General features: G+C 44.0%; 1 protein-coding gene and 1 non-coding gene across 4 annotated transcripts in view; one reads left to right on the forward strand and one right to left on the reverse strand.

The window, feature by feature from the left end:
• Positions 1–3,295: 3,295 nt before the first annotated feature.
• Positions 3,296–3,401, forward strand: LOC111760012 (U6 spliceosomal RNA). The gene has a single exon (XR_002793819.1). It is a non-coding gene; the product is annotated as a U6 spliceosomal RNA (small nuclear RNA).
• Positions 3,402–14,019: 10,618 nt separating this feature from the next.
• Positions 14,020–27,638, reverse strand: part of SHISAL2A (shisa like 2A) — a 33,948-nt gene continuing 20,329 nt past the window's right edge. Inside the window, exon 3 of one of the 3 annotated variants that reach the window (XM_058303579.2) lies at positions 14,020–15,467. In XM_058303579.2, coding sequence (XP_058159562.1) covers positions 15,451–15,467 — 17 coding nt within the window. In that variant the 3' untranslated portion in view covers positions 14,020–15,450. The other 2 variants (XM_058303578.1, XM_012518799.3) reach the window with 2 other exon arrangements.

Consider the following 27,638-nt stretch of genomic DNA (forward strand, 5'->3'; position numbering starts at 1 on the left):
CAACCTGCCTTCATTCTGAAGGTTTCACTTGTCCACGGCTGAACCTGCCACCAGGCTCTGGGTCCTGCCCCCCACCCCCTCTCCCTCAATCATCTCTTACATCTGCAGCTCACTCTTCCTTTCTTGTCTTTGAACATGCTCAAGATTCTACCATTTTAGAAAAATTTTTTTGACCTCACATTTTCCTCCAGTTATCACCCAACATCTCCCTCTTTTCCAAATTCTTCTTAATGGAGTTATCTTTATAGTTCCACTTCCTTCCCCAAATTCTCTCCTCAATCCCTTGAATCGGCTGGATTCTCATTCACCCCAAAACAGCTCTTGCCAGATTCACCAATAAGTAATGGTAATGGATGGATGGCAATAATGGCAGCACAACATTTTGAACCTAATTAACAGGATCGACTTATATATTTGAATGTGGTTATAGGGGAAATTTTAGGTTGTATATATTTTACTAGAATAAAAAAACTTTAAACCATAGAACTGTACAACACAGTGAACTCTAATGTAAACTATGCACTATAGGTAAAGTACAATTATAATAATATTCTTTAATCAATTGTAACAAATGTCCCACTCTAATACAGGGTGTTAATTGGGGAGGGGCGGATATATGGAAGTCTGTATTCTCTGCATGATTTTTCTCTAATGAAAAGAAATTATATTAAGAAAATCCAATGTCCATGAATCATTTCTTATTAGACTTTTCCACAGCAGGAGTCACCCTTAAGCACTGCCTCCTTCCTCAAATACCATCTTCCTTTAGCTTCTATGACACCCACTCTTTTGGTTCTCTACCTTTCCCTCTGACTATTCTTGACCAGTTATCTTCCTCTGCCTAGCTTAAATATTGACATTCCTTGGGATTCTTGTCCAAGCTCTCTTCCCTTCTCATCCTTCTTGAACTGTCCTTACTCTTCCCCCAAGATTTCTGATGCCATCATCATGGGCTGGTGACTCCCAAATCTTGATTTCTGGCCCAGTCCTCACTTCTCTGTCTGCTCAGACCCCTATACCCACTGCTCACCAGATGGTCCCTCCTGAATATCCCACATACACTTCACATTCGGTAAGTCCCAAACCAGATTCCTCTCCCTCAGACCTGCACCTCCTCCTGGGCTCCCTCTTCTCAGCCAGTGGTGCCTGATTCCCAGCCCAGAATCTAGGGGAATCTTTGTTCCAACTTCTCCCTTTCCTTCTTCCTCATCCCCACCATCAAATTAATCACCAAGTCCTGTGGGTTTACCCCAAAATATCAACCAAATTTGCTCTCTCCTTTCATCCCTATGGTACTGCTCAAGCTCTAGTCTCATCTTCTCCCTGGATTCTGAACTCAGCACCATGTGCACTAATCTTGGTTTCACGGCTGCACAGCACCTCACAGAGTACAAAGTGTTTTCACGTTCAGTAGTTCACTGGCTTGTGGGGCATACTACCTGGCAAAAGTTCAGTCCTGCCGGGCCTCCAGCTAGATCCCAGCCAGCCAGCCAGGGCTGCTCACCCCAGGAGGCCAGGGCAGACTGTGTGGAGGGGGTGGAGGGTGGGGTGGGGGTGGGGGGAGGTCTGGACACTTGGGAGAGCTCAGCAAGTTATTGCCCCCTGGGTGGTGATTGGGAATCTTCTACGCCAAGGAGAGGAGTGAAAAGGATAAGGCCCTCACCGGGGAGTGTTCACTGCTTCACTGCCCTGAGGCTTGCCAGCTCGAGCTCAGATCCTGTGCTTAGGGAGAACTGTGTGAAGGCAGGCAGGTCCTCAGCTCCCACTGAAACTTCTTCCCTGCATGAAGTTGCAACTACAGAAGGCTGGAGCCCTAGAGCTCACCCCTGACACAGAATGTCTTTTCCCCAAATTGCCATCAATTTGTCAGCAGGGTTACTGCAGGAAATACAGTGGAGTATCAGCATATCTATATTTAGTAACAATAAGGGCAAACACTTAGAGAGAGCTTACTCTATGCCAGGTACTTTCTAAATACTAACTCTCTGGATCCTCACAACAACCTTTTGAGATAGGTACTATTTTTATTTAACAGAAATTCAATTATACCTGCTTTGAAAAAAAAGAGAAAGAAATGGAAAGAGGAAGACAAATAATCTATTTTGAATATTTCACTCACTCAGCATAAGCCCCATGCTAAGTGTGTCATGGGAGAGATAAATCTTCTGTCCCCCTGTTGGTATCAGTTCCTATGTGCCTCATAAAATCCACAGTGTGTGTCATCTCACCACACTGAGTGTGATCCAGTGTTTAAGGATATGTCTTACCCCCAAAACAAGCCAATCTCTTTATCATGTACTCTGCCAAAGAAACAGCAATCAGTTCCGTTGCTAGAGGGATGCTATTTAGAGATGGTTCTATTCTTTATGGGAGATTTAAAGGATTTCCAAGGATAATTTTGATTACACATGATCTTTTAGAACCGCATCCTTGATTAATTTGACTGAACTGTATGTAACTCACAAATAGGGTGACCAATTTGCCTGGGACAAAAGAAATTAGTGGGATTTTCAGTTTTGAAACTGGGAAAGTACCAGGCAACCTGGAACAAGTTGATCACTCTACTACAAAACACATCTCAGAATCTATAGTGAGGCCCCTGGTAAGGCCATAATCCATTATGTCATTTTTTATGAGGCACTCAGAAGAAATTCTTGTCTGGTCTTCATACCAAGAATAGTTGTGTATCCCCTAAGGAACTGTGGTTTGTTTTTATTTCATGAACACTGTGAACTCCCTAAGTGAACAGTTTTCCCTTTTTGCCTTGGCTACTGGAAGTCTTAGAGTTAAATATGTGAAACACAAATTTAACTGTGTAGGTCACTATGTTCTATACTTTCAGCTTTTTTTTTTTTTTTTTTTTCCGCTACTACTTTAGCTGTGCCTTCCAAATCTCTCACCAAATGTTTCTTGTAGCCCAAGCAATCTCATAACCATACTGGGAACTCAGAACAAAGTTTTAATTTAGCTAAATTGACACAGTATAAATCCACCACAGAGGCAGACCTGCTTCCAAATAGCAGTTAGAAAGAGAACTAGACAATAAATCTTCTCTTGCCATTGTTCTCACTGCCACCGTGTCACTAAAAATTCCAAATGCTTTTTCAATTGTTTTGTTGATGTTGTTACTAGTATACATTCCAGCCCATTGGGTAGGGGCCTCATATCCCAGTACTCGGGATTCTAGTTTATAACTCTCTTCTCATCGTGGTCTCTGTTACAAACCAGGTGCTCAGCTCAGACTAACCTGGTTCTCCAGGTGAACTCCCTTTTGTTACTTTTAAAGTCCTTTCTTGTGCTTGCTTTGTAGCATATATACTAAAATTGGAACGCTACAGAGAAGATTAGCATGGCCCCCACTCAAGGATGACTCACAAATTTGTTAAGCGTTCCATATTTTTTGGCTGGTGTGGTGCGCTGATGCAACAAGATAATTCAACAAGGAGACACAAAGAGGAAATGCAATGAGAGACACAACAAAGCAGGGAATAGAGGTGACTCATGTCATTGAGTACCTCTCTCCCACATGGGACGTCTCAGGTTTGGTTCTCCATGCCTCCTAAAGAGAAGATGAGTGGACAACGAACGGACACAGAGAGCAGACAGTGAGCACAAACAATGGGGGGAGGGGTAGGGATAAATAGAGAAATAAATAAAAAATAAGATCTTTTCTTAATAGCAGGCCATGCTCCACTTTGTCCCTATCTTGTTTATTTTTTCCAATCTTATTTTGCCCCACCTTAAACTTAATGAATTGTTTTATTTTAAATGTCTTTCTGGATCAAGGAAGGGTAAAATTAAACAGCTCTTAACAGTTTAAACAATCCATAGACCCCACCAAACATCTGTGAATAAATGAAATCATATCCCAAATTTTATGTATATATACTTTTTTTTCCTGGGGAGAAGAATCCATGGATTTTAATAGTTTCTTAAAGAAGTATATATTCCCTCAACTATTAAGAGTCACTGGGATAAATGAATCAATAAACAAATAAATGCTTTTGTTAGAAGGAAGTTTGAAGGTTTAGCAGTTGAAATTCTGATATTTGAAAATATTACAGTGATGGTGTGGAGGAATGTTGGTGGGCTGGAACACTGGAATGGCTAAAAGAGGAATTTGGTGGGCTAGAATGCCCCCCATACTGGAAGGGCAAAATGGCAGAATGTATTATGCTGGAACATTATTTGCATGTTAGAATATTGATGTGACTGAAGGGCAAAGTGCAATATTCTGAGATGTTACTGTAACTGGTTCCCTAAAACACCTTCTTCCAGATGTTCTGGCATCCTCCTTGCTTAGTTGTACCTCAGAGTTGTGTCTCCTTCTGATTCAGGCTCTGAATCTCCCATATCCCCTAGCTTAGTGCCCTCCAAGAGCCCAGTAAAGACCCAATTGGCTGCCAGAACCTCTAGCTAATGGGCACCTGGCTGGTTCCTGAGTTGCTGTGAACATCACACTGAGACACATATTACCTTCTGACTTTGTCCACTCTCCGTTGAAATCTGTCTCAAATGCCTGACAGACTCAGGACCTCAGTAGACTACCTTGTCCATTTCTGTGTCATCAGGGCCAAGCTCTGGGCTCCAGAGGGCATGCTAATGGTGTGGCCATTCGGGATAGCCTGGCTAAACTACTGGCAGAAGGCTGCCTGCTGATGGGGCTCTCAGGCGGAGTTCAGCTGCTGGGGGAGTTAGGCTGAAAGCAACTCAAAATCCTTGGGGCTAGTCAGAAGGAAGGGGATCCAGGTCAGAGTTAGGTGGTAATGAGACTTCATTACCAGAGGACCTTGGTCCAAAGGCCAAATCCAGAAGCTGTGCAAGACAGAAACTCATGTCCCCCAGCCAGGAGTTCAGAGTAGGAGTAGATAGAGAAGGTCTGGGTTCCTGGATATTCTCCCCCGCTTTTCTCCATCCACTTTTTCATTTCACTAACATTTACTGAGGCCTCCTCTGTGACTGGCCTGTCTGAACCCTAGAGTTAATAGTCTAATGGGAGGGAAGCAGATTTGGCTCAACGGATATGGCGTCCACCTACCACATGGGAGGTCCAAGGTTCAAACCCGGGGCCTCCTTGACCTGTATGGTGAGCTGGCCCATGTGTGGTGCTGATGCGCCCGAGGAGTGCTGGGCCATGCAGGAGTGTCTCCCAAGTAAGGGAGCCCCATGCGCAAGGAGTGTGCCCCATAAGATCTACCCAGCACAAAAAAGTGCAGCCTGCCAGGAGTGGTGCCACACACACGGAGAGCTGACTCAGCAAGATGATGCAACAAAAAGAGACACAGATTCCTGGTGCTGCTGACAAGAATACAAGCGGACACAGAAGAACACACAGCGAATGAACACAGAAAGCAGACAACAGTGGGGAGAAGGGCAAGGGGGAGGGGCGGGGAAGGGGAAAGAGAAATAAAAAAATAAAAAATAAAATAATTCAAGTACTTTAAAAAAATAGTCTGATGTGGGAGACAAGCACATAGAAAATGACAACCCAGCGAGGTCAGGGCTGAGACCTAAAAAAGTTGTGGGGGGCTTTGGGAGTTCCCAATCCAGCTTGGGAATCAAGGAAAGTTTCCTAGAAGAGTTGCTGTCTGAGTTGACTTTGGAAGGAATCTGTGGGAAAGGGGCGGGGATCTCAGGATCTCAGGTCAAGGTGTTAATGCTCACAGGGTCCAGTTCTTTGGGGAGAACATGTTTGCTCTGTTAAGGTCTAATAGCATTTAGACCCTCTCCCTGGTTATCGTAATAGTCCACCAATTGAAGTCTGTTACCATCATCATTTCCAACTAGGAGAGGATAGTTTACTCTTAACATATGGAAACAATTCCTGGTTGTGAGAGAACAATCAGGAAACTAGGGGGCAACATAGTTTTCTGAGGGTGCATAGCCTCCTACCTCCTGTCCATCCTGCTGCCATGTTCTTTATTCTGGGTCCATTCCATTATTAGCCAGGCCCTTGTGCCAACAACTAGCTTGGCCATTTACTCCCTGCTGTCTATCTCAGTTACTTCAGCTTTAAAATGAGCTCGACAATAGAGAACATGGAGAATGTGCATTAGATTGGGTGGCAGGAGAACTGGATTCAAATCCTGACTCCAGTACAGAAGCTTCAAGGATGGCGTTGTATGAGGTTGGGCAGAGGGTACTTTCTCTCTCCAGTCCTCAGCTTTCCCATCAGTGTAAGGCGGGGGAAGATGCAGTTTGCTGAGGTCTTTTCCTGCCTTGACATTCTGTACCTGTGTCAAATCCTGGACTTGTTTTCAGCCTGCTCCTTTGAAATAGACTGGACTCTGGAGACACAATGCCTACATATGACTCTGGCTCTGCTCTGACTCGCTCTGTGAGCTTGGGAGAGTCACTAAATCTCTCTGAGCTTCAGTTTTCTCATTTGGTAAACTGAGGTGACACCTCCTTTACAGGGTTTTATGAGGCCTCAAAGCAAAAAGGAAAACGATGATAATGTGATGATGATGACGTTCTGTCTGCATGGCAGTACAGTCCCTTGGGATGAATTACAATTCATGTGAACAATTCTTCGGAGGCCTTCCCCAGGGTTGAACAAACATTGCCTGTAAGAAGCTGTTACTGAGGGGGGAAGAGAACTGACCTTTGCTGACTACCCACATCCATTTTTTTGTGAGGTAGGTGTTAGTGTAATTAGTTACTAGCGAGGTGACCAGTAAATAAACCTCTCAGACACTCAGTCTCTTAATCTGTCAAATGTTGCATTACCTGACTAGGGATTGCTGAAGAACATGGTGGACATTGACTGGTTTTGGCTGCCAGCATCCAAACTTAGCCGGTTTGGAAGAATTCCAAGCTATGTGGGAGGCAGGGTCCCTCTCCCTGCAGAAGCTGAGGCGGGCAGCAACTCCTTCCCTTGACCTTTGTGTGCTGGGCTCAGCCCTGCTGGAGCCCCGTCTAGACCTTGGGTCTGGGAGGTATTAGGCAGGAGGGCAGGGACTGTCAGTAATTACTTCAGGTGCCTGCAGTAGGGACAAGAGCCCAGCAGAGCAGTACTGAACAGCAAGTGGACACAGGAGGCATCTGTCCCAAGGAGACAGTTCCTATGGCAGGACTTTGGCTATGCCCTCAATTCTTGCTCATTTTCTGAGTCTAGTTCTCCAGTTTCCCCATCAATTCTGGGAGCCATCCAATAGTTTTCCAATAAAATCTCCTTTTGCTTAACTTTGCCAGAAATGGTTTCTGTTGCTTGCAACCGAGAATCCTAACTGGTACAGAGTCTACCATGTAACAAGCCAGTCACAGTGCCCAGTATGGAGGGAGCACTCAAAGAACTACACACACACACACATACACACACACATACAAGGAAACGAAGGTTCAGAGAAGCGCAATGGCCTGCCTGATGTCATACAGCCAGGCAGTGGTGCTGGTTTGGGGCTGACCATGGACATCTTAGTGGTAATTTGTATTTGTTTATTTATTTATTTATTTTTTAGGGCTTAACCTATTGGTCTGTTTTCTTTTATTAGGCACTGCCTTATGTTCTCAAGAGATTCTTGCCCCTCTAATTGAGAACATAGCAGTGCTCCCCAGGATGGGAAGTTAATAATTTCTTGTATATTGCATGGGTCTCCACCCACTGAGATAATACTCTATGACAAGATGAAAGTGTTCATCTTGTCATAGGATACTCTGTATTTAGAAATCACTTTACACTATTGTTGAACAATAGTGTTGATACATTGGTTCATCGGCCTCAAAACAACCCCATGAGGCCTGCAAACCTGAAATATTCTTTTTAGACAGAGAGGAAAGCACTAACTCAAGGTAACCCCATAAGCAGCGGTGACCTGGAGCCAGGTCTCAAGTGCACAGGCATGGCTGGCGCTCTGACAGTGTCCACACACGGGAGCTCACACGTGCACATGCCGCTGCATCATGCAGGGGTGGGTCAGCAGCACCCTGTGAGCTGTCAGAGAGGGAACACCATGTTCGAGAACTGGCAGAAAGGAGTGGTATCGCAGCCACCACGCTGATCTGGGAAGTGTAGGGGATGTGGGGATGGTGCCTGGGGTGCAGGGGTGTGGTGGGGATGGGATGAGGTGCGGGGACAGGTGGAGCTGTCCTAAATTGGCCTTCTCTGCTGCTCCTGCTGGGCCTGCTAATAAAGGGAGGTTTTAGTTCCTGCAAGGTTAGCAAAGTGGCCTAATTGGACTTAACAGGAGAAAATGTGCAATGAATATGGATAAGGCAGGCAATGAGGCCCAGAGCAAGGCTGGCTGGAAGGAAGGACAGTGTGCTGACAGCAGGTCTGATGGGTGTCGGAGTCGGACCCAAAGGGTATCGAGAATGAAAGACAAAGAGAGATTGGGATCAGGGGATCTGAGAGCATTGAAGCCTCAAGCTCATCAGACTAGTTTATTAATCTCAGGGGCTTCTTTATATACCCCAAGCAATCATGAGAACCAGCAACTATTCTAGTTAGCTATTCCCATTACCTCAACCTGTGTAACACAATGGATCAAAATCTATGATTATAATTCAAAGTACAGAATTTCAATGTTCTATTATATTGTCAAGAAAGCACACCCATGAATCTTGTTGCCCAGGTTGCCCTGTTCTACCTAGTCCTCGTTCCACCTGAATGTACACATCTGCTTGCTGGATTTATGACCTGCCCGTATAGCTATGGAGACAGCATGACTCCGTGGTCAAGGAAGTAACTTGATTCCATGGAAACAACATGCCTTTGTTTCCCACAGATGGGAGTTGGGCTGTGGCTCCACTGGTGAGCCCAGGAGTGGGGCTGCAGGGACAGTTGCTCTTCCCCAGGAGCTCAGGTGGGGTACCAGCTTGGCCCAGGGGTCAGGGGAAGGAGTTGCTACCTGCTTCAGCTTCCACAGGGGGTGCCTCCCACATAGCCTGTAATTCCTCCCAGGAGGCAGTGTTCGGATGCTGAGCAGCCAAAAGCAGTCAGCGTCCACTATAGCAGGGACTAGGATTCCCCTGCAGACCTGGACCCCCACCCTGTTTTCCCTGTTTTGGTTTTTCCTTCGCACCTACACGGAATCAGAGAATGTCAGACTCAGCACTCTGGGATTAAAATCAGGTGCAGGATTCTAGAATCACAGGCTTTTAGCATACAAATGTTAATGATAGAAAAATATCAGACTAACAACCTGACAATTAGAAGCTCTTGGGGAAAAAATTAGGGGATCCTTATCCAAGCCTTATTTAATAATAATAAATAACATTTGTTGAGCATGTCACAACTTCCATAGCCCTTTCATATCCTTATAACCACCATATAGGAGAAGGTGAAATTATACCTTCTGGTTTTGGAATGAATAGAAGATCAAAGTGGGTCAGCTGGGACTGGAACAGTCTTGTGGGACAAATTCTGTTTTCTTTATACCAAGATTTTTTTCTTCTGCAGTACCAGGGCCGGAGATTGAAACTGGGACGTCATATTCAGGAAGCCAGCACTCAACCACTGAGCCACATCAGCTCCCCTGAGTTGGTCTTTTTGTTTGTTTGCTTGTTGTTTATTTGTTTTTGCTTATAGGAGCCACTGGGAACCAAACCTGGGACCTCCCATGTGGGAAGCAGGCGCTCAACTGCTTGAGCCACACCCACTCCTGATATACCAAGATTTTGATATCCTTATCTTCTTTTTTTTTTTTAAGATTTATTTTATTTATTTCTCTCCCCATAACCCCCGTTGTCTGCTCTCTGTGTCCATTCACTGTGTGTACTTCTGCATCCGCTTGCATTGTCAGGCAGCACTGGGAAACTGCATCTCTTTTTTGTTGTGTCATTTTGCTGCATCAGCTCTCCATGTGTGCGGTGCCACTCCTGGGAGGGCTGCACTTTTTTCATGCGGGGCACTTCTCCTTGTGGGACACACTCCTTGTGCATGGGGCATCCCTACACAGGGGCGCCCCTGTGTGGCATGGCACTCCTTGTGTGCAGCAGCACTGTGCATGGGCCAGCTTACCACACAGGTCAGGAGGCCGTGGGTATTGAACCTTGGACCCTGCATATGGTAGGTGGACACTCTATCAGTTGAACCACATCCACGTCCCTCCTTATTTTCTAAAGTTATAGAAACACTGTTAACTACTGGTATAAAGTGTCCAATTTCTCCAGGGTTCGTTGTGTAAATTCTGCAAGGTCGTGTATGGTTTTTCTTGATGGATTCTGGCATAATGCAATGCTAAAAAATGTGATTATCTTTGTTGCATCAGCATAATCAGGGCTGGTACTTTCTGCCATGGATTTTAAAAAAAGATTTATTTATTTATTTATTTCTCTCCCCTTCCCCCCATCTGCTCTCTGTGTCCATTCGCTGTGTGTTCTTCTGTGTCCGCTTCTATTCTTGTCAGCAGCCCGGGAATCTGTGTCTTTTTGTTGTGTCATCTTGCTGCATCAGTTCTCTGTATGTGCAGCTCCACTCCTGGGCACGCTCGACTTTCTTTTGCACTGGGCGGCTCTCCTTATGGGGTGCACTCCTTGTGCGTGGGGCTCCCCTACATGGGGGACACCCCTGTGTGGCAAAGCACTCCTTGCATGCATCAGCACTGTGCATGGGCCAGCTCCACATGGGTCAAGGAGGTCCTGGATTTCAACCTTGGACCTCCCAGTGGTAGGCGGACACTCTAACCTTTGAGCCAAGTCCTCTTCCCTCTGCCATGGATTTTTGGCAGGTTTTATCATCCAGCACTATTTTCAGTTCACAAAGGACTCAAGTAACATATCCAAGAATAGAGTTTAAATCACTAATGTAAAGACTGAATTTCATTGTAAATTTTGTCAGAACATGTACTGATGTTATTAGAAAACTACCAAGAAAATGGAGAAAAAGAAAAAGAAAAACAAGCCTTCCTGGAAAGAAGCTCATTGTGTACACTGATCGGTGATTGTGGTGAGAACCAGGATGCAGTTTGCGGAGGAAACCTGTGCTTGGGAAGGGAGATTCTGCCAGTAATTGGCTGCAATGGATAAGGCAGGAGATGCGGCCCAAAGTAAGTCCCTGTAACTTGGGGCAAATCCTTGCACGGCTCTGGGTCTCAGTTTTCCCCTATTTCAAAGGGGATAATATTCCAGCCCTGGGAAAGTTCAGGAGTTTATCAGCCCTGAGGGAGATGTGCTGCTAATAAAAGGGCTAACAGAGAAGGGAAAGGCTTCCTGTCTCCATGGTAACGCACTGCAGCTAGAAGATAAGGATTGGGAACCCAGAGCTTCACAAAGAAAACTCCCTTCTCCCTCAAGAAAGGCCTCCTCCATGACTAGAAGAGCACTCTGTACTGGATGGGGCAGTGGTTCTTGCCTGATGTTACAGATGGGGAAACCAAGGCCCAGAGACAGGATGGGAGTTGCCAGCAACTGGCAGAGCCAAGATTTGATCACTGCTCTCCTGACTTCTAATCTGTACTCTTCACTGGACCAGAAGGTTGTCTTGCTGAATCTTTGTTTCCCCATTGGTGTGCTGAAAAAGTTGCAAGGACCACAACTATAGCAGTTTGGTATTGTTTATGAATTCCAAAAATTAGATATTGATTATGTTTGTAAACTGGTCCATTCCTCTGGGCATATTATATTGTATTTGATTCAGAAGTTTCACTCTTACTTGATTAAGTTGTGATTAGGGCTTTGATTGGGCCACGTCAGAGAAGGGAGGTTGGAGTTTTGTTGGAGCCCTGGAAAGTAAACACACAGAGAAGCAGAAACGTGAGGAAAGAAATATGGCTCCATTAGACATGGCAGAGGCCCCGGGAAGAGAGACGAGCTGTTAGCCTCATAGTCTACAGCTGATCTTGTGGAGAGAGCACAGCAGCTGAGCCGGGAGAGAAATGAGTCCCATGAGAATGACAAGACTTCTCTCAGCCTACAGCTGATATTGGAAGAAGCTGGGACCATGGAGCCTTAAGAAGAAGAGAAAGCCTGCAGATGTCAGCAGCCATCTTGTTCCAACATGTGGCAACAGACTTTGGTGAAGGAAATAACTTACATTTTATGGTCTGGTAATGGTAAGCTTCTACTCCAAATAAATACTCTTTTATAAAAGCCAACAGATTTCTGGTATTTTACATCAGCGCCCCTTTGGCTGACTAACACAAGGAACCTGAGTGACCTCCTGGCTCTAAAAGGGTTCAGTGAAACTATCAGCAAACACACAAGATGGTGACTATCAAAATAAGGACCATGTGACACTAGCATGAGAAGGTGAGGCATGGGCATTATCTGATTTGTCTCTGGGTCCCCAACCCAAGTAAATAGTGAGGGACAGAGTGGATACTTGGTATTTGCTAAATGAATATTTATGGATCTGGGTAGGCATATTCATGCTTTTGTTCCACAAGTTATTTATTTTTAATTTTTAGTGTGGTAACATAGATACAACATAAAATTTGTTCTAACCACTCTCAAGTTGTATTGGTTTGAGTCTTCTATATGGACCCCAGGAAATTATGTTCTTCAATTGAATCTACTGTGATCCTTTGATTAGATTAGATTAATTATGGGCCACTTGATTAGATTGCTCCAGTAGGGTGTGGCCTACAGTGGGCCTTAATCCTCTTACTAGAGTCCTTTATAAATGGAGGAATAAAAGCCATAGACACATAGGAAAAAAGCCACAAAGACATAGAGAAACCTCCAGAAAACAGCACATCCTGGAGAGAAGAAGCCGCAGATGGAGTAAGCAGAAAGCCTTATTGGAGGAGGAAGCCCAGGGCTAGGAACTGGGGTGCCCAAGAGGGCACAGATAGGTCTGCGGTGCCCTACAAAATGTTCTGGGGGTTCTCTGCCAAGTGGGCTGTCCTCCTCTCCCCAGTCTCAGGAAAGATGATTTCATTCTGAAGATTCCTCCTGAGGAGTAAAGCAGTGTACTGGGTCAAGACCTTTTTTCCAGAAAAAAAAATTTTAGAAGTTCCTTTGAAGAAGTGGGTGGGGCAGTTGGCTGCTACCAGCCTTTCCCAAGAGGGCCTGCTTACTTTTCTTTCCCAGATGACTTGCTGGAGGAGAAAGTGTGTTAAGGTCATGCCGCTACCTCCCCTAGTATGGCAGAAAGAGTCCAGGACCTGAGTCAGAGACCTGGATTCAAATTCTGACTCTACTTCCAGCTCAATGTGTGACTTTGGTGAGATTGTTTCTTTCCTTATTTTAGTTATCTTTTAAAAAAGAAAGGAAGGAAGGGAGGGAGGAAGGGAGGAAGGGAGGGAAGGAGGAAGGAAGGGAGGGAGGGAGGGAGGAAGAGACAGGGATAGTGACCTTCATAGTGGTTTAGTGAGGATTAAACAGGAAAAAGGGTATGAAATCTTCCCTAGGTCCTCATCAAAATCATATTTGGCATTTACTGTGAGCCAAGCATTTTACAAACATCATCTACACTTTCAGCAACAATCCTGCAGGGTTGGGATTTGTTATCCAAATTTAGCAGAGGTGGAAACAGAGGCTCAGAGAAGTGAAGAAATATGCCTGAGGCCACAGAGCTAAGAAGGCACAGAGCCAGGATCCAGACCCAGAGTCTCACTGATCAAAGTTTAGTAACTCTAACAGAAGTTTCTCTTAGAATTTTCATTCCCATATCAAACAGTCTTCATTGAACATATATCATATGCTAGGTGGCAGCTGGGACTAGATTAAGGTATAAGATTGTATTATTCAGGGTTCAGGAATAGATTGTTTTCTCAAACTGGTAATTTGAAAAGAGTTTAATACAGGGACAAGAAATAAAGCAATATTTACATGCAAGTAATATTAGGGCCCTAGTTACTATCCTTAGGCCCAAAGTGGTAGGGGAGGAACAATTACTGGAATCTCGAGCCAGGATGGGTCATCCTCCTAGGTATGGAGCAGGGTCAAAGAGGGAAGAGAGAGGATCTGGAGTGGCAAACAGAAGATATTTAGCACAAAGAGACAGTTTCTTTCCTCTAAGGAGAAGCTCGTAGACAAATGAAGAAGACAGGCACATTTAAAATTATAGATATATGAAAAATACGTAGTAAGAACTGTATCAGAAATTTATTCCTGCGTAACAAACTACACCAAAACTTAGTGGCTTAAAACCAGAACTGTTTATTTGGTCATGATTCTGTGGGTTGGCACTTGGAGCTGGGCTTAGCTGGGTGGTTCTGCTGGTCTCGCCTGGGATTGCTCATGTAGTTACAGTCATCTGGTAGCTCACCGGGGACTGGTTGGTCAAGCAGGCTTCACGTGTGCTCCACATGGTCTCATCTTCACAGGACTAGCCTAGGCTTCTTCACCTAGTGCACCACCTTCCAAGAGGGTGAGAGGACACTGCAAGGTCTCTTGAAGCCTAAACTCAAGCATAGCACAATGCCAATTCTGCCATTTGCTATTTGTCCAAGCAAGTCACAAGGTAAGCCCAGAAATGAAGGATGGGAAATTAGATTCCACTGCTTAATGGGAAGAGTGGCAAAATTACATTGCATTAGGGAGGCAGCATACAGGAATGGGAGGAATTGTTGCAGCCGATTCGGCAAACAAGCTATCACCAAACCATCAGTGTCTGGCTCAGAAAAGGGACTCAATAAATGAATCAAATGATTGAGTGAATATACATGAAAAAAAAAAAGTGCTCTCAGAGCTTAGAGAAAGGGGAAATTAACTCTGTTTGGGAGTGTCAGGGAAGGCTTCACAGAGGAGGTGACACTGGGGCTGGGTCTTGAAAGCTGCATGGGTATTTACAGGGTAGAGAAAATATGAGTGTGAGGTGTGTGTGTGTGTGTGTGTGTGTGTGTGTGTGAAGGGTATTCCAGAGAGAGGGAGCAACACATTCAGATATAGGGAGGCCCCAAATATTAGATGAAGTTAGGGTGCGTTTCAGACTATGATAGGGGTGAGGTGGGAGGAGGCAGGAGAGGAGGGTCATGAGAGAAAGGATCCAGTTTGGGAAGGGTCATTGAGGAATTTTAGTCATGAGGACTTTTCCTTATCTAACAACTATTTATTATGGACCTACAACGTGCCAAGCATTGGCCATACAGCCATTACAAGACAGACATGGCCCTCACATTGCAGTGGGGAGGAGATGGAAATATTAAGGACGGTTTCTACATGGGAACGTTCTCAGCTCTTGTCAAATGTTCCCTGCCATTGCCTTTCTTGACTTCTTACATTGGGACCCTGATTGCCTCCCCCCCCCCCCCCATTATGGGAATATCAATTAGCTTTGGTGCATAACAAACCATGCCAAAACTTAGTGGCTTAAAAAAACCACCAGTTAGGGAAGCGGATGTGGCTCAAGTGATAGAGCTTCTGCCTACTATATGGGGTTCAATCCCTGGGGTCTCCTGGTGAAAAAGAAGAAGAGAAAGTGTGCCCGTGCAAGTGAGTCATGCAGCAAGATGATGACACATCAAAAGAGAGACAAGGGAGAGTCAAGGTGAAGCATAGCAGAAACCAGGAATTGAGGTGATGCAAATGACAAGAAATCTCTCTCCCCATCAGAGGTCTCCAGGATCAAATCCCTGTGAATCCTAGAGGAGAGAAGAGAAAATGAGAAGAGAAGACAATACAGACAGCAAAAACCAGCAGGGCAGGAGGAGGGGAAACGGGCAGAGAACAAACAAATAAATAAATCTTTAAAACACCAAAAAACCACCATTTAGTCAGCTTGCAATATTGCATTTCAGCAGTTTGGGTCAGCTCATTTAGGTGGTTCTTCTAGCCTTGGCTCACCTCATCATGCATCTATGATCAGCTAGTGAATTAGCCAGGGGCTGGCTGCTCTGGGATGGCCACAGCTGGGAAGGCCAGTCTCTGCTCCACATGGTGTTTCTTTTTTTTTTTTTTTAAAGATTTATTTATTTATTTATTTATCTCCCCTTCTCCCCACCCCGGTTGTCTGTTCTCTGTGTCTATTTGCTGCGCCTTCTTCGTCTGCTTCTGTTGTTGTCAGCAGCATGGGAATCTGTGTTTCTTTTTGTTGTGTCATCTTGTGTCAGCTCTCCATGTGTGCGGCGCCATTTCTGGGCAAGCTGCACTTTCTTTCACGCTGGGCGGCTCTCCTTATGAGGCACACTCCTTGCGCGTGGGGCTCCCCTACGTGGGGGACACCCCTGCGTGGCACGGCACTCCTTGCACGCATCAGCACTGCACGTGGGCCAGCTCCACATGGGTCAAGAAGCCCCGGGGTTTGAACCGCGGACCTCCCCACATGGTGTTTTCTTCTAGCAGATTAGCCAAGATTGTTCACATGGCAGCACTCTACCACTATTGGGTGAAGTTTTGAAAAAGCATGACAACTGAAGCCCAAGCAACAGTCTCTCCTCCTTCTTGTTCTTACAGCCCTTACTGTGTCTGAGGTCAGCATAAACTATTTTCATGGTAAGCCAATTTAAAAAAAAAAAAAAAACTTTCTAAATTGAAGTTTATCATTCATATATGGACATCCATAAACAATAAGTGTATGGTATAAGTTGTGACTTTACAAAAGAAACATGCATATCATCCTACAGGGCTCCCATACATTACCGCACCACCAACACCTTGTGTTGTTGTGAAACAATAGTTACAAACTATGAAAGAGCATCGTCAAAACATTGCTACTAACTATAGCCAATATTTTACATTTGGTGTATTTTTCCCCCAACCCACCCAGGTAATGACACCCTGTGTTAGTATCATATACTTGTTATCATTCATGAGAGAATATTCTTATATTTGTTCTGTTAACCACAGTCCATCTTCCACCACAGGATTCATTGTGTTACACAGTCCCACGCTTTGTACAATCCATTCAGAGTGTACACTCAGGGGCTCTCATATTCATCAGAGAGTTGTGCTGTCATCACCTCAGTCAATATTAGAATGTTTTCATTACTTCAAAAGGAAAAATCCCATACCCCCTTAAACCCACTATTTTTGTCCCTTAGAATTGATATATCTTCTTTGCCATTGCTTCAAAAATATTACAATATTACTGTTAACTATAATCCATAAGTTACATTAGTTGTATTTGCCCATGTATCACCATATACTTAACACTTTGTAAAGGAAGAACATTCTTATATTATTAATCACAATCTTCATCTACCACCTAAATCACTGTTTAAGAGTCCCTACATTATTCTCTAGCTTCCTTTCAATTGACATTTACATCCACACACTACCCCTTTCAGCCACAATCACATTTATAAATCAATAGTATGAGTTATGCTCACTATAATATATTACCATCAACTCTATTCATTTCCATACATTTATAATAAACCTTATAAAAATGCTACATACATTAAGCATCAGCTCCCATTCTCAACTCACATACTATTTCCTAGTAACCTATACTCCAAAGTTAAACTCTGTTGAGTTTACTCATCATTTAGTTAGTATTACGTAAAGACTGTGGCAGTTTGAGATTATTTTTGTGAATCCCAAAAAAGAGAGGATTTTGTTTGTAAACTGGTCTGTTCCTTGGGTGTGCTGCCCTTTGATTGTATTAGATTTGGTGAGGGCCCTCTGGTTAAGTTTACTTGTATATCAGTTTAGGGCTTCTGATTGGGGCTAGGGTATAACTTGGTTGAGTCCCTGCCCCCTTTGGGCTGATATGAAAGGACACTCACAGAAGAAGACACAGAAAAGGAAATAACTTGGTCATTTCAGTCCTTCTATGTGGCAGAAAGGAGAAGGCTCAAACAGCTAAAACTCCAGGAAGAGAGATGAGCCATTTGCCTGATAGTTTGCAGCAGAAGAAAACAGAGCAGCTGAGCAGCTGACAAGGATGGAGAGACGAGGCAGGTTGCCTGCCATCTTACTTCAACACATGGGCAACAGGCTTTGGTGCAAAAGCAGCCTTGAGATGGACTCTTTAGGTCCTTGTAATTCTAAGCTTTTACCCCCAAATAAGTACCCTTTACAAAAGCCAATAGAGGTGGCGGACTTGGCCCAGTGGTTAGGGCGTCCGTCTACCACATGGGAGGTCCACAGTTCAAACCCCGGGCCTCCTTGACCGGTGAGCAACTGGCTCATGCGCAGTGTTGATGCATGCAGGGAGTGCTGTGCCACTCAGGGGCGTCCCCTGCATAGAGGAGCCCCACGGGCAAGGAGTGCGCTCTGTAAGGAGAGCTGCCCAGCGCGAAAGAAAGTGCAGCCTGCCCAGGAATGGCACCGCACACATGGAGAGCTGACACAAGATGACGCAACAAAAAGAAACACAGATTCCCATGCTGCTGACAACAACAGAAGCGGACAAAGACGACGACACAGCAAATAGACACAGAGAACAGACAACTGGGGTGGAGGGGGAAGGGAGAGAAATAAATAAATAAATCTTAAAAAAAAAAAAAGCCAATAGGTTTCTGGTACTTTGCATCAGCACCCCTTTTGGCTGACTAATACAGAGACGATACAATATTTGTCCTCTTGTGTCTAACATTTCACTCAACATAGTGTCCTCAAAGTTCATCCATGTTGCTATATGCATCCCAGTTTCATTTCTTCTTACAGTTGACTGGTATTCTATTGTATGTATAGACTACATTTTGTTTATCCACTCTTTGGTTGATGGACACTTAGGTTGTTTCCATACTGTAGCAATTGTGAATAATGCTGCTATGACCATCAGTGTGCAAATGTCAGTCCATGTCCTTGCTTTTAATTCTTCTGAATGTATTCCTAGTAACAAGATAGCTGAATCATATGACAGTTCTTTCAATTGATGAATAAATAAAGAAATCATAGCACTTTCCATATTATATTGTAACTGCCTATTTACCTACCTCCCTGGGGGCAGGAATTTTGATGGATTCATTTGTCTCTAGAGACCAGGGCAAGGCCTCGTACACGAATGTGTGTTTGTTGAATGACTAAATGACTATGGAGTGCCAGTGAATAATCTACTTGTCCAAGACCCCTGGGCCAAAAATTGCACTCTCTTTAATATATAAAATTGACTTTATAGAACACTTCTCTACCTTACTGGGACCCTTCAAATATTACCATGATCTATTAAGGTTAACTTCAACCCCTATTTCCTCCAGGAAGGCTTCCATGCTATTTTTTTTCCTCCTGCCTTAGAATCTCTATGGTCTTACCCCATCGGGTGCCATTTGCTTACAAACTCTTTCTGACTGCTCTCTTGGTGTTTCATGAGTCAAAACTACTTCTCTTCTCTAGTGAGTAAGTCCCTAAGGGCAGTGCTGCAACTTCACCTTTCTCAGATCACCCAAAGGGCTTGTCACAAGGCTAGACCCACAATAGGTCCTCGGTCAATACTTCCTGAACAATTAATCCACTTTGAGTATCTCTGATCCTGTGAGGTATGGAGAAGGCATGTGGGGAGCCAGCCACACCCCTGTGAGAGCCTCCAGGTGTACAGATAAGATCCAGGACTTTGGGGTCAGAGAGAGGTACTTGGCTCTCCTGGCTCTGATCTGTGGCTAGGTCTCAGCTGCCCCATGCTCTGGCACCTGCATTACCTGGGCCCAGATCAGGAAGAGTAGTGTCACGGGCCAGGCGGTGGAATGGCCTCCTCCTCCTGACAAGAAGAGAGATGTCCTGAGCCAGTTCTTATGGGCACATGAGCCATCATTATCTTCCAGACTTCTGAGGTTTCAGGAACCAAAGGGGCAGGTGTTCAATTGGCCCCAGAGGCAGAGCTCCTGGGTGACAGACCATGACAGCAAGCTATTGCTCGAAGTGCCAAGTTCCCTATCATACTTAAAACCCATTTTTGTGACTCATCTTTGCCCTCACGATAAAACCCAAGCCTCTTCATATGTCAAAGTTTTCAGAACTTGGCCCATCTCCCTCACCAGCTTCATTTCTCACCATTCCCCACGATGACCCCAGTGTGCAAACTGAATATTGTGCATAAAATCACCATATGCTTTCTTACCTCTGGGCCTTACTTCTGAGCTGTTCCTCTGCACTGAATACTGTTCCCCATCTTGCAGCACAAACCCTCTTTCCTCTGTTGGTGGATCCTTCAAGACTTAATTCAGTCATCACTTCCTCCAGGAAGCCTTCCCTGAATTCCATGGCTGGTTTGGGGGCCTTTTGTAGATTTCTATTGCCATAAGCTTCTCAAGGACAAAGACTGGGACCTCATGTAGATGAGATCTTGGCAGAGAATCACCTTCAATTGATGTTGCATGAACAAATGTTGAACAAATGTTGAGGACAGGCTAGAAAACTACGTGGCAGGAGTGCTATAAAGGGGATTGAAAGATTCTAATATTTCCAAGATTTTAACAATTTTCTAATTCTCACCAGAAGATTTAGCCTTGGGCTTCCCTCCATCTGGAGCCCTGCACGCACACACACCAGCCCGCCAACCCCACCCTGTGTGTTCGTTCTCAGGCACGCGCACACACACATGTTCTGAACATAACCAGGAAAGCAATTTACAAGAAATAATTGCCGGTCGATGTGCTTCGGAGCAGTGGTGAGCTCAGACTATTCCTGTCCGTGCGTCAGCCCACCCAGCTTCCTCCCACCTCAGCTGCCTGGGGGCAGGGGACTCCTCTTCTTTGGATGGGCAGTTAGTTCCTAACCCAGGACTCCAGTCAAGCCAACCCTGGTAAGAGCCAGCTATGAGGAAGGATTGAATTCAAACAAGAGAAGCTGAACTTGGGAGGGGGAGGAATTTTATGAGGCCTGGGATGTGTGGCTCAGGGAAGGCCACAGCACAGTCTCTTCTCCCCTCACCCCCACCCCTTACTCACAGGCTCCAGCTGAAGAGCTACCAGTTCTTCAGGGCCCTACTCAGGTCTCCACCTAACCTCTGCCCCTGAGTCAGGCATTGTTTGTTCTTCCCAGTGGTGGGTCCGGAACAGCAGCATTGCCCAGAACGTGTTAGAAACGCAAATTCTCTGGACTTTAGAAACAGACCTTCCAGGGGTGGGGCCCCCCAGTCGATTTTAGGCTGTAACATGCCCTCCAAGTGATGGGGTGATGCAAATACTTGTAAAGTTTGAGAACCATTGCCTGAGGCCACAAATGGCCTCTGGCGTTTTTTAGAGATTACTTCCGGGTCTCAGACAAGAAGCAGCTTCCAGGCAAGAGCACTTCCCATTCTTCGTTGTGACTGCCCAGAAGGCCAGGCACTGAGTGTGATCAGGGAAAAATTGAGCTCTATTGATAAGGACTCCAAGGACGGAGGGGGACCTGTCCTGTGACAAAGTCACACTGAGCTCAGTGAATGAAGCCTTCCTCCAATCGCCCACCCCACCCACCCACAAAAAACTTGCAGTTCCTGGGCTGTGCCAGGCTCTCTGTCTTAGAACGGATTGTACTCTGACTGTAATGTCTTCTGACCCTGTCTCACCTGGGAAGACTCATCTTTGATGATTCAACTTAGACATCACTTCTTCCTGCTCAAGCTGGGTGAAGGACCACCGCTGGGCTCATTGCCACTTACAAGCCCCCTGAGGGCAGAAGCTGTGTCTGATTCACCTCTGCTGTCCCCTGGCAACTGTATAGGTCCTGGCACAGAATAGACACCCACTGACCACACAAAAGGGGCTGGATTTAGAGTGGTGAAAAAAACACACATACACCCCCCACCCTGTGTCTCCACTCCCCACTTCCCCACATGACAACAAATGAAGCAAGACCAGAATTGAGGTCCCTTGACTTACAATCAGCCCAGGACACTTCCAAGGTGACTCACCTCCCTTGCCACCCCGTCATTTGCCCTTTGCTAGCTCAGGGCCCACGCGTAGATATCTAAGAGTGACCATTCCACTGTTACCAACGCCAGCAGCAGGTCATGTCACTGTCAGACATGTCAAGAGCTGCTACTCAGTAGTTACTGAGTCTCTAAGATCCTTGTCTTGTGTTTCCGAGGCAAAGCCTAAAGCCCTAAGTTAGGGCGAGTAAAACAGGGGTAACAGTGGTATCCTGCCCTGAGATTCCTTTGCTAGCAACTTAATAATACATTTTTTAAAGGTAATATTAACCAGTGCTTACATAGTGCCTGCCATTTGCTGACACTATTCTAAGGGTTTTACATGCAGTAAGTAATTTAGCCCTTCCCTAAACTCTATGAGGTTGAAACTTTCATCTTATATAGATGAGAATAGCAGGGACAGGGACTAAACCAAGGCATGTGGCTCCAGAGTCCCTGCTTTCAGTCTTTGTCACACTTTCATATTTATAGAATTCTTATCCATCACCTAACAGAACATGCCCAGTAACCCAGCAAGGGACCTGAAGTTCAGGGAGATGAGGGACTTTATCAAGGCCACACAAGGATGGGAAGTGGCCGACTCCACACCCTGGAGCCTGTGCGCTGTCCAGTAACCATTCATTCTCTCACCCACTCACTCATTCACTGTTTCATTCATCTAAGAAACTGAATGATATTAAACATGACCAGGCCCTGTGCATACTGCACTCCTTGTTCCATTGCTTGATAGGGACAGAGGCCTACTCCAGGAATGGGGCAGAACTGCCCACTTTTTGAGTCCTGATCATCTTCCCAAGGGCTCTTAAATGGACCTGCTCTGACCTCCCACGCTGGGTGAGAGGGTCCCCTGAGCCCCCACAGGCCCCAGGCTTCTCTGCCATCCCTGACTATATAGATGGAGTTATCATTGACCTGAGACCATGTCTGACTCCCACTGGCCTACAACAGGCCAGGTGGAGCAGTATAGCTGGGTCCCCAGCAGGACCTGGTCAGGTTTTCTAGGAAAAGCCCTCACTTACCCCTAGGCTCCAAAGCCTCTTTGATCATCCTCCACCCTTCACCTTTCACCATAGAGACCCTAGAAGAGGACAGTACAGAGACATTTATTGGATGTTTACAGGGCTGGTCCGTGGGGGTCTGGGTTGAGGACAGGTGTCTCCTCAGGGCTGCCCGGAATATCACTGGAGTCACTGGGCCGTGAAGCAGTGCAGGAAGATGTGCTTGGGGTCTGTAGCCTGCTCCTCATTGCAGGGAAGTCGTGGGTGCAGGAAGGAGCAACTTGGCCCAAGAAGTTTCACTCCTGGCACTTCCAGAGGAGGCCTGTGTTCCCACGTTGGTGGTCAGGGAGCACCTCCTCGGGGCCTGGAAAACAGCGAGCTGAGTACATGGGGCTTCCTTCTGCAGCCCCTTTCTCCCTCTCCCATCCCCCCTGGGGGGAACACATGCCCAGCTAACGTCACTGAGTGCTTACCTTTTGCAATGCACTGTGCTCAGAGTCTAAAATGCATTATTTGTTTAAAAAATATTTATTAACAACAAACCACACTGTTCACTAGGAACTGGTAATGTTCCTCAAGGAACTTATAGTTTAGTGGAGAGAAAGAAAATAAACAAGCAAATATTTCAAAATTTTTAGGACATATGAAGACTTAACTTTCACCATAAGCCATTTTATAGATGAGGGTACAGGCTTACCGTACAGCTAGTATGCAGAGACATGCTGGACATTTTTAAAGAACATGTATTGTTCTCTGTTTTTTGTTAGTTGATTGTTTGTTCATTTTTTAGGTACTGGGAGCCGCGGATTAAACCTGGGCTCTCTTATGTGGGAAACTGATGCTCAACCACTGAACGACATTAACTCTCATCCTTTGTTTTAAGAATAGATTCCAAGTATAAAATTACCTTATGACCTGGCAATCTCACTTCTAGGAATACACCTGAAAGAACTGAAAGCAAGGATTTTCACTTATATGCCAATATTCATAGCAGCATTATTCACAACAGTGAAAAGGTGGAAGCAACCCAAGTGTCCATCAGCAGAAGAATGGATAAACAAAATGTGATACATACATAGAATGGAATATTATTCAGTTGTTAAAAGGAATGAAATTCTGATGCATGATATAACATGGATGAACCCTGAAGATATCATGTTCAGTGAAATAAGTCAATCTCAAGAAGACAAATATTGTATGAATTCTCTGATATGAAATAATTAGCATATTCAAATTCATAGAGTCAGAAATTAGATTACAGGTTACCAGGGGCCAGGGCAGGTGTGGGGAATGGGGCGTTGATGCCTCATTGGTACAGAGGTTTTTTGGGGGGTGATGGAAAAGGTTTGGTAATGAATGGTGATGACGGTAGTACAACATTGCCAAACTAATTGGCAACACTGAACTGTATCCTTGAAAGTGAGTAAAATGGGAAATCTTGTTGTATGTATTTTACCAGGATAAAAATTAAAAATGAAAGAATAGATTCCATGACTCTCTTTTTCTATTTCCTTCTTCTCTCTTCTCCTTTTGTATCAGAGCTTGAAAGGAAGCACACTTGTCCTCATCATTCCTCACCTCCCTTTCACAATTTATTCCACTGCAATTTATTTGATCTCTGCCCCCACAATATTTTAGAACTTTTTGTCATTAAATCCTGTGGACATTTCTAAATCTTATCTGACTTCTCAGAAGCTTTTGAGCATTCCTGCCTTTTTGGATATAGAAGTGTATTGAGTGTTCAAGCCAGAAGCAGGAGTCATCCCTCACATCTTCTCCCCTACCCCTTCACAAAATCAAACAATTCATCAGGTCCTAATGATGGTAGGTCTGGTCCCACCATTCTCCTGGCCTTAGATCAGGTCTTCATTTTCTCCTGTCAAGACCATGGGAATGGCCTCTAGTTGTGCCCTCTCCAGTCCTTTCTTCATGATGGAGTCAGAGAGATCTTTCTAAGGACAAGTCACTCCCTTTTATGTTCTTTCTCAAAAACCTTCATTGTCTTTCTATCACCCGTGATCCTTGATGTGGCATTCAAGGATCTTCATGAACTGGCACCATCCATTATCTTTAGCTTCCTCACAACCACTCTTCTTTTATGCTTTGCCACATCAAAATTCTCATTGTTCTCCAAATTACACCATGCCTTCACATCTCTGGGCCTTTGTTGGTGCTCTTTCTTCTGCCTGGAATGTCATTTTACACCTTTTCCACCTAACAAAGTCCTATGCTTTAAGACACATGGATGGAAAATATTTAGGAAGGATGGTGCTTCTGAAAACAAGGTGTATTTGTTTTCTGGCTGCCAAAACAAATACCATACAATGGGTTGGTTTAACAACAGGAATTTATTAGCTCATGGTTCCAGAGGCTAGAAGGCTTGCTTCTAGTATCTTCTGGCTGGCTGGCAATCTTTGGGGTTCCTTGGCTTTTCTGTCACATGACAATGCACATGGTAGCATCTTCTTCCTCTTCTGAGTTCCATTGACTTCAGCTTCTGGCTGCTCTTTTTGGTTTCTCTCTGAGTCCAAATTCCTTTGCTTAGAATGATTTAAGCCATATTGGATTAAGTCCCACCCTCATTCAGTTTGAACACACCTTAACTAATAACATCTTCAAAAGTCCCATTTACAGATCAGTTCACATTCATAGAACCAGGGGTTGTGACCTGAGCATGCCTTTTGTGAGGTACATGTTTCAATCCCCAATACAAGGGAAGAATGAATTTCAAGAAGGACATTATACTTCTACCTGGATGGTAGCAATTATATTTGGGTGGAACTGGCCCCATCCCAGCTCCAGGCATGGGGCCTGATTGATCTGAACCAATCAGACAATCTCACTCCCTTATCACACCGATAGGCGGTAAGGTAAGCAGTGCAAAGCATTTCCTTGAGCACAATGATTGGCTTAAGGGTGGACACATGATCCAAGTTGGGCCAATCAGAGTTGAGTTCAAGCCTTTTTCACTTTTTCCTATTGAAGGAAAAGACAGCACCTTCTTTCATCTCCTGATTGTAAGGGAACAAGAAAGCATGTAGTCCAAGGGACTGTTGGCATCCAACTTACGACCACGAGAAAAGTCAGCCAAAGGACAAAGCCAACACAAAGTAAAGGTGAGACCTGAGAGAAACTCAGAAAATGAAGTCACAAGCCTGAGGATATTGTGAACTTCTATTAACACCGTGCCTAAAGAACACCTTACTTCTGAAGTTTTCACCTACAGAGCCAGTAAGTTTCCTGTTTTGTCCGTTTTGTATTTAACCTTTTATTTTGAAATAACTTGAGATTCAAGGTGTTACAAAATAGTGCAGTTTAAAAATGTTTTGGGAAAATTTGATATCCACATGCAGAATAATACAAAATATATACCACATACAAAAATCAACTCACAATGGATCAAAAACCTAACTAAAAGAACTAAAATTATAAAACTCCTAGAAGATAACATAGGGGCAAATCTTAATGACCTGAGATTTGGCAATGGATTCTTAGATATGACACCAAAAGCATAAGAAACAAAAGAAAGAATAGATAAATTTCATTTCATCAAAATTAAAAAATTTTGTGCATCCAAGGAAATTGTCAAGAAAAATGAATAGACAACCTACAGATTGGAAGAAAATAGTTTTGAGTAATATTTCAGATAAGGGTTTAATATCCAGACAATATATAGAACTTATACAATGCAACAACAAAAAGACAAACAGCCAATTTAAAAAAATGGGCAAACTCACAACTTCTCTAATTAAAAAAAAAAATGGGCAAAGGACTTGAATGGACATTTCATAAAAAGATATAAAAATGGCCAATAATCACATGAAAACATGTTCAACATCATTAGCCATTAGGGAAATGCAAATTAAAACCACAATGAGATACCACTTCATGCCTACAAGGATGACTATTATTAAAAAAAAAGAAAAAGAATGAATGTTGGAAACCCTGCAGAGAAATTGGAACTCTAGTTAGTGCATTGTTGGTGGGAATGTAAAATGGTGTAGTTGTTCCACAAAAAGTGGTATATACTAGTCCACAAAAAGTTAGAATTACTGGCAATTTCACTTGTAGGTATTAAACCCTAAAAAGTGAAAACTGGATCACAAACATGTTTACATACCAAATTTATAACAGCATTATTCACAATAGCCAAAAGCTGGAAACAACACAAGTGTCCAACAAATGAATGGATAAACAAAATTTGGTACATACACACAATGGATATTATTTGACCAAAAGAAAAAATGAAATTATAAGACATGCTGCAATATGGTAGAACCTTGAAAATATTATGTTCAGTGAAATAAGCAAGACAAATAAGGATAAATTGTATGTTATCACTTAGATGACTAGGAACAGCAAATCCACAGAGATAGAAAGCAGATTAAAGGTTACCCGGAGAGGGAGGAGAAAGGCGGGGTAGGGTGGAGAAGAGCATTTATTTTAAAAAAAAGAAAAATGACAACTCGACAGAAATAGAGAGTAACCTACATGGTAAAAAATTTATAAATATTACTCATTTCATTATAATGATGGAAATGCAAATAACCATAAAGATAAACCTATATACTTACCAGATGGGCAAAAGCTAATATTTCTGAAAATACCAAGTGATTGTGAGATGTAGAACAAAGGGAAATTTAATACCCTGCTGGTGGCACTGCATTGTGAAAGTTTTTGTATTTTGTGTTTATCTTTTTCTAATGAACTTGAAAAGATATGTGAAAATAGTACAAATGGTTCCTCTCTTCCCTACATGTAGCTTTCCCCAATGACAACATATTATATGACCATAGTACATTTTCAAAACTAGAAAATTGACATAGATAACAAACTATTAACTAAACTATAGATCCTCTTCAATTTTACCAGTTTTATATACACTTTTTAAAAAAATTTTTTTGCTGGTTAGGGGTCTGTCCTGAATATGTACTATGAAATTTTATCACATGTATAGATTTATGTAACCAATGCCACAAACAAGATACAGAACTGCCCCATCACCACAAACTTCTTCATGC

This window comes from Dasypus novemcinctus, chromosome 9, assembly GCF_030445035.2.
Source record: "Dasypus novemcinctus isolate mDasNov1 chromosome 9, mDasNov1.1.hap2, whole genome shotgun sequence".
In the NCBI taxonomy this organism is placed as follows: Eukaryota; Metazoa; Chordata; class Mammalia; order Cingulata; family Dasypodidae; genus Dasypus; species Dasypus novemcinctus.